General features: G+C 41.0%; 1 protein-coding gene across 6 annotated transcripts in view; it reads left to right on the top strand.

Annotated features, from left to right (window-relative positions):
• The window catches only part of SLC20A2 (solute carrier family 20 member 2), a 57,864-nt gene that overhangs the window by 30,770 nt on the left and 15,029 nt on the right, over positions 1-12,065 (top strand). For all 6 annotated transcript variants that reach the window (XR_011697892.1, XM_071556008.1, XM_071556009.1 and 3 more), the window contains 5 exons: positions 786-871; positions 2,794-2,890; positions 4,906-5,022; positions 5,723-5,926; positions 7,293-7,881. Coding sequence is in view for 5 of the 6 variants with exons in the window: in XM_071556008.1 (XP_071412109.1) it covers positions 786-871; positions 2,794-2,890; positions 4,906-5,022; positions 5,723-5,926; positions 7,293-7,881 (1,093 nt within the window). In the remaining variant the exon portion in view is untranslated. The remainder of the gene's footprint in view (positions 1-785; positions 872-2,793; positions 2,891-4,905; positions 5,023-5,722; positions 5,927-7,292; positions 7,882-12,065) is intronic.

The following is a 12,065-nucleotide window of genomic DNA, read 5'->3' as shown; positions in this document are numbered from 1 at the left end:
GTTTAACTCACAGCCTCCCATTGCCAACATCGGTACATCCGAGCAGGGATGTAATGGAGTTTTTTGTTACTGTTTTGGAAGTCTTGTAACCCAAGCTGCAGCCTAAACCCTGTATTAAAAGGATTTGATGCTGAAGACATGGTAATTCTCTGTAGCAATGCATTTATTTTTTTAATTCTGTTGAAAGTAGAAGAGAGTTTGCAGTGACAGCAAAATCAATCTGTTAACCATGCGGCAAACAATAAATCACTCTGGATGAGGTTTCCAGAGTGCTGCCCATATCTGGTTTTATTGGAATCTGTGGGAGTTTTGCCACCTACTTCAGTTAAATCAGTCCTGGACAATTGCAGTGCTGGCCTACAAAACATGTATGCACATTATACGTTATAATTGGTGCTTCTATGACATTTTGGAAATTGAGACTCTTCCCCTGTGAGCAACATTCCACTTGCATGCAACATTTGTGGTTGTGGTGATTAGGAAATTACAAGGGTTTCTTGGTCTACTCTGATTCAAACTACAAGGAACTTTTATGATGGATTTGATTGCTAAACTTGAAAAATGATCAGGAAATGCTTTTGGCTGACGTTTCTAACGGTGCCTAGCGTTACTTCAACGTTAGTGTCAGTGGACACTGAGTTGCATCAGTTGTAAGTAAACATACAGAGCATTCATTCTAGTCGTACAATAACTGTTTTAAATTTATTGCTTGTTAATGACTTAATTAACTATTATGCAAGAATACTGTTTATTTCAAGTTTCATTATTTATTTTCTTCAACACAGTTGCCTCTTGGTTTATTTCCCCACTGTTATCTGGCTTGATGTCTGGAGTCCTCTTTGTCCTGATTAGATTCTTCATTCTAAACAAGGTAAAGAAATGTCACTGTCATAATGTGTGCTTACTGTGAAGGTTGTGTTATAGCTTCCCATTTGAGTGCTGGCATTTCCAGAGTTGAAAGTCTGTGGCTTGCTTTTTGGACAGGAGACCAGTCATTTTTTTTAACACCCATTTGAACTGTACTTGCTTTCAGTAGTTCTGAAAGCTTGAAGGAAGTAATTTTACCAGTATTTGAGGCTTAGAAGGTGCTGTGTAATAATTATTATTGTATATTCTCTTTGGTCAGAAGATGGTACATTGAGAGTGCTTCTGTATTAGTACAAGCTTGCTGGCATTGACTAAGCCTTGCAATAGCTCCTCTGACTGCTATTTAAACAGAGCAGTGCTCTCTTGGAGATACTCTAATTGGTATTTTATAGTTGTGAAATTTTAAGCTTTGGTTTTACAGCACATCAGACGTTAGAAGATGGGCATCTGCATATTTCGTAGATTCTCGAGAAACCTGAATCAATGGGGTTTAGTGATCTGAGGTAACATCAGTCCACGTATCTCCAGTGACAACGATTACTTGCTTGCCACCCAGCATGAACTGGAAACCAGAACACTTTTATCTGCTTTTTTCCATTTCTCTCACGCCATTCAGCTTGCTAAAATGGGCAAGTGTAGCACATGACAATGACCTAAAATAAGGGACACTATATTAGCAGTTATACAAGGAACTTAAATAGATGAGGGATTAATTCTTTTGCCATAAATAGCACCACCTGTAACCTCAGCTTCATCATTCTTTATTTCTGATCTAAATAAATGTCAGTGATAAAAACAGATGATAGATTTAATCAGACTCAGCTTTGAACGAAAAATTACTCAAGTTGCATAAAGGATGAGGAAAGGTTCCACTATAGTATTCAAAACTTAGCAACCTAAGAAATTAGTCAAGAAAATACATGAACTCTGATATTAAAGCCACTTATTTAAGCATTCAAGGGGCAGAAAAAGTTCAAGTTAAGGACATTGCATTCCCACTGCCATCTGTGCCATTCACACAGTAGTAAGATCTGTAGAGCTTCTGCCATAAGCAGGTAGCAGCCTGTGGCATTATAAAAAAGGCAGCTTTCTAGCTTGTGAGTCCATGGCCTGTTATAGGGCTTCATGCCTTCGTTGGGGGTGTCTGTGAGTAGCAGCTGGCCCTGCAAATACAGCCCATGCTGCATCACGCTTTGGGACTGGGGCATAGGACAGGGCAGCTGCAGCCTTTTCTCAGCTCCCTTTTCTATCTCATGGCAGCAAGAAACAAAACCGCATTAGCCAGCTCTCAGCTTCGCCAGGCTCTTTGCAAACACTGAGAGCCCCTCAAAAGGCCAAGGCAGTCTCCTCACAAAGGCTTTGTCCGTGGCTCACATGGTGTGTTTCCGCTGCACTGTCAGCTGAGTCTTTCCTTGTAAGTGCTGAGGGTACGAGGCTGCAGTGGGCAGCAGGCTAAACACTGCATGCTCACTTTATGTATGGTACCTGTTCCGCACAGCCAGACACTTACTATTTCAGAGGTTTCTCTTAGCTGGTATAAAGTGCCAGGCTGTCATAGTAAAAACTGAGAGGTTAGGAGTAAGATTTCAAGATGGATGTGTTGCATTGATGCTTGTAGTTTTGTCCCAAAACATCAGAGCCCTCTCCTGCTCGGCACCCTTCAGTCATGCTGAGTGAAAGGGATTCCTCATCTTGGAGACAAAAATAGATAAGGACACACTTGCAAAAAGAAACCTGCCACCAGGTTGCTCAGCAGGTCTGCAGCTGACCTGAAACTACAACCTGTCTCCCTGGTTTCCTTCAACAATGTCAAGCTTCCCCAGAAGCACTGGCTCGGGAGCACGTTTTCCTCATGGTAGTTCATGCTGACATTAATCTGGTGCAAAATCTATCTAATGTTTCCTTTTTCTCATTATTTCTATGCAGGAAGACCCTGTACCCAATGGTCTCCGCGCACTTCCAGTGTTTTATGCTGCTACCATAGCTATTAATGTGTTTTCCATCATGTACACAGGGGCACCAGGTGAGTGAGCCATCCATGGTGAGAGGCACGGGAGGGAGTTTTCCCGCAGTGCATGAGGATGCTCTGCCAGTGTGCTGTCAGGTAGCCACCAACACCACAGGCTTGTCTCCTATGTTAGGAGTTAATGAGGGCAAGCGAAAATCATTCACCTCCCCTCATGCTTCTATTTGTGAGTGTGGTGTTATCACACCCTCCTGATCACTCTGGGTAGTGGGGAAGAGCATAGCTACAAAAAAAATCCCTCTTTAAAGGAAGGGAAGTTACTGAGCTGCCTGCTTTGGCTTCATGAATCTGAACACTTGCTGAGCTCTCAGAGATGTTATGTATGTTGTGGAGGGAAGGTTCAGAGCACAGCCTAAGAACGGGTAGGCTGTTTGCACTCAGTGTAATACTGTTGCTCCGCTGGCATCAGCAGAGTCACTCTTCTGGCAGGTCTGGCAGGGTGACTGTTATTTAAATTTACTTAATTTCCCTTTAATGATAAGAAACCCCAAGACTCTTTCTGCAGCCTATTTCTGCATTGAATGCATCTTCTTTCCTTAGTGTTGTGTCTTCATTCCAACTCAGTAGAAGGAAATTAAGTTGAAGGACTTTTTAATGGTTTTGTATATTTTATGTGCACTTATATGTTTGTGTTTATCAAAATTTTTATATGAATACATATTTTTATATTATTTGAATTTATATATTTGATCTTTATGTTTATATTCACACATTTTGTGGTTATATATTTGCATTTATATTTTTATAGTTTACTTTATTTAAGCAGTGTACATTTAAACACTCAAAAGAGTTGTAGCAAAAGAGTTTAGAAAAAAGATGTTCAGTGATCTCAAATACTTTGTTGGATGCTGTGGTCATTAAATGTTATCTTTAGAGTAGATTATTGCCCCAGAGCCATGAATGAACAGGCAGTTGAAGACAGACTCCTGAATGTGGCCCTAAATTAAGGAAACAGGCTTAGAAAGTGACCTTTTTTAAACGGAGATTTGTTTTCTCTAAAACTCAACACACTAGATGGACTAGATAAATGCAGTTGGTAGACTACTCCATAGCATAGCATTACTGAAATTAATAAAAAGACATTCCCCATTTGAAGATAACGTAACTACTCCTTTTTCTTAAGTCTTACTGGCTATGTATCAAAGATGTTTAACAGTAAATCAGCTGTGTAACCAATATTTCCTCATTAGTTGTACTACAGAAGTAGGTCAGGCACTCTGCAGTGACTCATTGAGCAAAATAAATAAGAATCTTAATGTCCCTTCTGTTTCAGCTTAGCAGTCTCTAATATGTGTGAATAAAAGGGTGGGACTCCGTTTTTGATACTCGGGAAATACATATTTACTCTCCAAGGCCTCTGTCCTGGCAAAATTTACTCCCAAGGGTGAAGTTATCACATAGGTTTCAAGATAGGCAATGTGTATAAGGATTTGAAAGACCAGAGTCCAAGCTCTTTTTTCATTAAGAGTCAGATAGTTTCATTGAACAACCACAAGGAGCTCTGCTTGGGGAATACTTACAGGAACATGAGTTATTGAGGTGGTTGTGCATTGCAGGACTGAAACCTCAGCTCTCAAGTGCTGCATTAAGTTAATATCATAAGCAAATAATGGCTTAGATTAAGCTAAGCATCAGGCTTTATTGACCAGAGCAAAGGTCAGATAAATACTTACCCTAATGGGCAACATGGTTTAACATGCATTAATGTATAAAATTACTGCAAACTTGTTTTAGCAGTCCTGACATGGGGGTTTTACCCTCAGCTTATTTGGAAATAAGGTTATGGTGGGCTAAGAGAAAATTGGAAGACTAAACCTGCAAATGTTTCCATTTCAACGAGACTTTTGAATACTGCAGTAATGGACATGATAAAAGTCATCAGCTCATTCATCTTAGTTTTCAATACATAGTGAACACTGGCTTTTCTGCAACAGACTGCTCTTCCACTGCCTGGGCTAATTAAGTCATGTTAATTTATGGTTTGCTTGGGCTTTTCTTCTTTGTCTTCACAGTACTGGGACTGATACTTCCGATGTGGGCCATTGCTCTAATATCAGTTGGCGTGTCCTTAGTATTTGCTGTCTTAGTCTGGATTTTTGTGTGTCCCTGGATGAAGAGAAAAATAGAAAGTAAGTAGTTGTTTGATGAAATGTGAGTGATGTAAAATGATGGAAAAATACCTTTCAGAGGTGAAAGGGCCTTTGAGAGGTGTAGGTCAGTCTTTGAGATTACCTAGTGGAGCCCCACCCACAGGCAGGATGTGCTTAAACTGTTCCTCATGTATGTGTATAATGTGCTTAAAAATCTGCAGTGGTAGAAATTCAAAGCCTTGTTACGCAATCCTTTGCAGTGCTCACTTCTAGAGTCTAAGCAGAAACAGGACAATAAAACCTGGAATATAACCAGGTTTATATTTTATTAAGGAAATGTTAAAGATTAAAATCCTGGCAGAATGATCATCTTTAAGTGGCTTCTTTAACTTTACAGTAAGTTGAGCCGATCACAGCTCTTAGCTTGTTTGTGCTTATTTGCTTTGCTACTTTGAACAAATACAGCATTTAAAATGCAGAGAAAAGTTTCAGATTTCATTAATAGATGAACAGCTCAGTGTTTTACTTCAGTTACCTACTTTAGTGAATTTTACAGAAAGAAAGAAAGATGCTCTAGAATTTTCTCACATGAAATAAGAGAAATAAATAAAGAATGTATGTATGAAATGGAGCCATGTTATTGTATCTACATTAAACTATGCTGTTGATGCAAACAGTGAAAACTTGGGTACTAGTGATGTAGGTTGGGTTTAAAATTACAGCCCTGTTATTTCCTTAGGCCGGTTAAAGAAAGATGCTGCACTGTCAAGGATATCAGATGAAAGTCTTGATAAAATTCAAGATGAAGAAACACCAGTCTTTAAAGAGCTTCCTGGTGCCAAAGCATCTGATGAGAGCACAATTCCCCTTACTGGCTCAGTAACAGAAGCTGCTGGGACATCAGATACTATTGCTAATGGAAACCATCCACGTGTACCATATGGTGAGAAACTAAGACAACACAGAGGGTTTGTCTTTCTCCTGTTTCAATGAGGTTTCTTAACTGCAAGTAGGTCTCTGTTGTAAATAGTAAGTTAGTGTTTGGGATTTCCAGCTCGAGTCCCTGTTCAGCACTTGTTTGGAAAGATTCTCATTTATAAGTGGCATTTTCTAGAGAGGACTGAAAATCAATTACATTTTGTTTGGCTGTATTTCAATTTTAGAAACAGCTGAAAAAAAAATTACTTGCCTTTTTGCTTTGCTTTACTTTGTATCCTTAATGGTATTTCCATCCTTTCAAGCAGTGGAAAAATACAGAGAACGCAGATTGCTGATGTGTGAAGGTTAAATTATACATAAAGATAACTAGCATACTACAACAGAAGATGAAAAGATTTGGACTTTATTTGACAAATGTATGACCATTTGGAGCGTGTTCACTAGAAAAATCTCACGCATTGTTTTCTGAATATATATTTAAAGAAGTAGACTTGTGTGCATAAAGGTCTTTTTGTTCTCCCCTGTGGTAGGATCACCCCCCTCCACTTAGCGGTCTGCTGACTTTGATATCACTTTACTAACATCTACACAACCCTGTAATTTGGTTAATAAATGCCCAATATGTTCAGCTGATTCTTACCAAATCAAATAAGTCGTGACGTGGAGCCCTTTGAGTGTGTGCCTCCAGTTTAAAAATACGTAAACCCAGTTCTGAATGTTGCACCGAGGAAATCCAGGAAGTCAGGAAATTAAAAAGATAGTTTCTTCAGAAATGCTGCCTATGATACATTTTGATGTGAGTCCTACAGCATATTAAATGGATGCAGAGTGGATAATTATCATCATGTTCATAGAAGTAAGATTTAGAAAACATTGCAGTAGCTGAGGAAACGGTACATGAACTTTTTTGCTCTCTATGGTTTTAAATTATTTTTAAAAGCTATGTAAGTGTCTCTTACACATAGGTGACCTCATATTCAGTATGAAATAGCAGTAAACCACCTTTCAGAAATCCTAATTATTCCTAGTCAGTGTAGAGAAATCCTCAGAAATGGAAATTGTTTTTTCAAAGAACCTGAGGATTTAACCATCAAGTATCACATTCGTATAGTGGATCCCAAGTGACTTCTGCAGGTCATACAGCCTGTGTGGAGATACACAACACTGGAACAAAGCTCTTTTTGTGCAGAAGATGAGAGAGTTTATTTTGTAGTATATTGAATCTTGGCTTATTCACTGCATGTAGTGCAAATTGATCTCTGTCCTGTATTCTCAGATGGTGGCCACATTACTGTCTTGCAAAGTTGGAGGGAGGGGGCTTTTCTATTGCATTTTGTATAAATAAAAACTCTGGATCTCCGCCTTTTTAGGAAGGGCATTTTCAGTGACGCACACCTCGGTGAAATCACCTGTTTCCAATGGCACCTTCAGCTTTGATGGCCACGTGAGGAGTGATGGCCATGTTTATCACACTGTGCACAAGGACTCAGGTTTATACAAAGACTTGCTCCATAAAATACACCTGGACAGGGCCAATGACGAGAGGCCCACTCCAGAAAACAACTACAAACTCTTACGACGCAACAACAGTTATACTTGTTACACTGCTGCTATTTGTGGCATGCCTGTGCATTCCTCCTTTAAGGCAGCGGATACGTCAACTCCAGAGGACAGTGAGAAGTTAGTAGGAGACACCGTTTCCTACTCCAAGAAGCGAGTCCGCTATGACAGCTACTCCAGCTATTGCAATGCAGTGGCTGAGGCAGAGATCGAGGCAGAGGAAGGTGGGGTGGAAATGAAGTTGGCTTCTGAACTTGCAGAACCTAACCGCCCCCCAGCTGATCCTGTGGAAGAGGATAAGGAAGAGAAAGACACATCTCAGGTCCATCTACTTTTCCACTTCCTCCAGATTTTGACAGCCTGCTTCGGATCCTTTGCCCATGGAGGTAATGATGTCAGGTAAGAGGATGAGATCTCAGCAATTTTAAGGTTTAAATACTTGGAGCAAGGTTTGCCAGCTTGGCTGTTTGGAAAGCACATTCACTTCTGCTGGTAGATGATCATCAGGGCTGTGTTTTGCGAAGTGTGTGACACTGATGTCCCAGGTGCTTTCCAGGAAATAGGCTTATTAGTTCGTGGTTTATGTTCTTCTTGAGGGTAAAATCTTTTTCATTTGCTGCTAAATGATTGTTTAGTAATTAGTTTAATTTGGGTTTAATTTTGGCAATCTTTGAGGCATTGAGACTTCACCCAACATGCCAACCACTGTAAAAGAAAACAGGACAGTCCCAGCCCTGCAGAATTTGCAGTCTGTTTTATCTGCAAAATTGGAAACCTTCAACAAGTAAGAGATTTTAGACTATTTCTGTCATTAGATGAATTTCATCTCTTGTCACACTGCAAAAAGAGGTGTGTGAAGAATGTGTTCATTTTGATTGCTGCATCCCTTATAGACTTCCCCTTACTGAGTCTTTTGCTTGGAGTTTTCCAGGAGTCTAGGATTATGTGAGGCAGAGTATCACTAAAAAGTCATAATATTAACATCCTATTGAAGTTCATAAACTGCACATACAACTCCAGCTGCCACAATTCTCTTGCCAAAATAAAGGGAGCTACCCCTGAGAAGCCCTGGGCATGTTTCCATGCCCCATGCAGAAGAGGGGACATGGGCTATGGCTCATCTCTTAACACTCATTTAAAAAGCTTCCCATCTCCCAGCATAGTTCTAGTATGCAGTGCTCCCTGACAGTTTTATCCAGAGCCGCTACCACCACTGAGTTGCTCCTTGAGTTTGGAGGAAGCCCATGAGTTCATCCTTTGGACATTTTTCTGTCCTTAAATCTCATGGTATTAATGTCATTTCCCAGGAATAAAGGAAAAGCATCATCCTTCAGGAGTCTTTCTCTCCTGTTCATATTGACTCAGGCAGCTGACAATCTTGAGTTTGGTCTCAGAAATGTTTATCTGCACCTCTTTGCCCTCCATCATCTGGCCAGACCCCTTCAAAATAGTGTCTCTTCACTCACTTGTTTGCCAGCCTCTTTCCTTTTGAGGTTTTGGCTCTGTTTTATTCTGCAAAGTACAAGACTTTTGATTGTAGGATGTAGGCTTAGGATGGAGCATTTTATACCTTCCTCGTCTGCACTTACATTGCACATCTTATAGCATTGCTTCATCTGCAGAGCCCATTGCACCTCAGTATCTCAACAGCATGTGACTGAAGAGCGCTTTGGGTGGTTTTGCTCTGTTCCTGGGAACATTGCATATTTTTCCTTTAGGATTTGGCTGGATTGCCTCTTCCCTAGGCCTGGAGTGATCCATTTGGTATTTAATAGGCACTTTTTCCAGTATCATGATAAGGTCCCCTGAGAAATTCACTCAAGCTGCTTGTTGAAGCAGCTGTCCTTATTTGGGTTGTAGCTGGGGCAGTACTGAGTCCCCTTCCCGCTGGACCCTTGCTATGTTAGCCGTGCCCTGACGGTGTTGGTTTCAGTGTTTGCAGTGGGGCTTTACAGCGTTCATGATTTCCATTGCCCTCCTTAGGCATCTGGGCAAACGCTGTCCGACTCAGTAAGGAGAACAACTATTGCTCCTTGCCCTTGTCAGTCACCCAATTTAACTCACAGCTCATCTTGAAAACACTTTAAAACATGTTTCTTCTCTCCCCAGCCATCTAATGTCCTGGGAATTCAGAACAGGGCATTCTGAAGAGCCTTCTTGTGCTCCCTTCATATCCACAGGGATCTGGCTCTGGGACGGAGTCCAGGGTCTCCTCATCCTCTGGATCAGAGGTGCAACTTTCTTTACTCTCAGATGGTCGCTGTTGTTAAGGACCTCTGCTCTGAGCATGCTGGCCAAGAGCAAAGACCCATGGGGGCCAGCAGCGAGTGCTGAAGGGAACACAGGAATAAGGATAAACATCACTTATATTTCTTGTTAATGTACCCTGGGAAATACCGTTGCAGAAAGTTCACAACCTACCTCAGTAGGTGCCCCAGCTCCTTTATTTCCTGCAGGTAATGCTTAAACATACTCCTCAAGGACTCACCTGTTTATGCAAGCATCACTTGCCTGTTGTATAGGAGGCAGGGGTAGTAGAGTTTGTTACAAGTGATCTGTAAGAATGCAGTCAGTTCAGAAATCAGATTTGGTGTTGACAGGAGCTGGCCAGGAAGAAATACAAAGTTCAGACTCTGTGCAGTGTATTTTGTTGGATCTTACAGCATAATTCCGTTTGAATTTTGCATTTGGACTGGCTTGTTACCTTGGCAATACCCTTTCCTGAAAATTCGTATTTTTTTAGTATTTTTCAGATCTCTACTTCTGCTGGTGATCCTACCAAATTTGCCAGAAAGCACACTTTTTTATTTAATGCTATTTATTCCAAAATCTCTTCTTGAGCTGGATTCATATATTGCAAACCTAAATAACAAGTCAGCTTCATTTTGTCAAAGCTCATAGAAAAGCAAAAAGATGATCATGGTTGTAGGACTGGATAGGAACCCATCCTTGTGATTGTACTGAGTTCTAGCTAAATAATAAAAATTAAAGACCCCTTTGTATGCCTAAAAGATTTAGTAGATAAAACACTCCAAGGATGCAGGTACGTCTCCTGTGGATTGTGTAGCAGAGATGTTTCTTTAGTCTTTTTCTAGCAGAGCAGAAGGCTTCTTACTGGACTCTCGGCTCCTCCACATGTTGCATGAAGATCTGAAGAGCTTAAAAGGCATTGTTTTAAAAACAATGCAATAGAACCTAGCTAATAGCATGGCTTTCTGTTCACACTTCTGTAAGAAAGTAAGCCCTGATAGTCCCTCTTCCACTGATGGCTGCTGTCTTCTCATCTCCCTCCTTCATTCACGCTCGTTCTGGTCCTTCTAGGTGCTGCTGTCAAGCTGCTTCTCTACTTTTTTCCTCAGCCTTGAATTCTGTTCTCAATATCCAGCTTTTCTCTGCATTTGGTTTTAAGCTTCTCACTTCTATTTAGGGCAGCACCTCCATTGTCCTTCATCTTTTTCTTTGGACTTGTGTCCCACATTTTCTTTCCCTATCCTGGAACTTACTCTTTTGCCATGTCTTCTATTTTTTTTCCATCAGCTGTGTTTTGGTATTCCTTGAAGGGACAGGAGAAGATAAGAGGAACAAAGAAAGAAAAATCAAAAGCTAATATGAATCTTAAAAGCTGCAGGTATCTGCAAGGTAAATAATTGACGTGTTTTAAAGCATATTTAAGCATGAGGCATATAGTACAGGCTGAACCATGATAAAGCTCAGAAAAACTTCATGTATCAGAAGTGCCTCATGTAGTTTGGACAGCACTTTAGTGGGCAAAACATAATATGGACATCTCTCTTGTTTCATTGTCCAGGGTTGCCCATGAACCTGGAAGAGTTAAATCAGTATTTTGCCCTCGACTGCAGAACTAACTCATAACTAACTCATGGGGGAAATAAATCCCAGTTTCTCCCCAGGTGCTTTTTAGCATCATAGCGATACCAGCCATCTTTGCTGTAGGAGCTGATGTTTGTAGCAGTCAGGGCTCATATTCAGGCTGACATCAGCAAGGATCTTGGCCAGGGCAGCTGTGTGTTAAAAGAAACAGGGAGTCATGGTAACTCCTTATTTGGGTGACTGTTTTGTTCAGACTATCCCCTTCTGCCCCCCTGCTGCCAAGTTATATGCACTGTGTCAAGGGTGCTGGAGCTCTTCCAGGGCTGAGCCAGGCCGAGAGCCTTGTGACACCATCCTGCACATGGACTGAATGAAATCTAAAGAATTTAAAATCCCAACTAAATGTGTTGGGACAGAACTGCTGAAAAAAAAATACTGTTGTTTAACTTAATTAGCGGCGCCAAGTGAGCAGGTCCCTCTGGCTCAGCACCCAAGCACAAAGGGAGCATGTCAGGTCATTGCAAGGGCAATATGAGAATAAAAAGGGCAGGATGGAAAAAAGACCTGTGCCAGGAGCGTGACACAAGGAGAACTGCCAGCTTCCTAAATGCTTGTTCAGAACCAGCCTTCCAGAGGGGCTGGGAGCCTGGGCTTTGTTGGCCAGTGGGGATTATATGCACCTATGGCTGAGTTGGACTGAGCTTATTTTTCTGTAAATATAGGCTAGTTCAGCAGGAATTGTGATGTCCCAG

The sequence above is a fragment of the Pithys albifrons genome, chromosome 5 (genome assembly GCF_047495875.1).
Source record: "Pithys albifrons albifrons isolate INPA30051 chromosome 5, PitAlb_v1, whole genome shotgun sequence".
Classification (NCBI taxonomy): Eukaryota; Metazoa; Chordata; class Aves; order Passeriformes; family Thamnophilidae; genus Pithys; species Pithys albifrons.
This window is presented reverse-complemented; position numbering and strand designations above follow the sequence as displayed.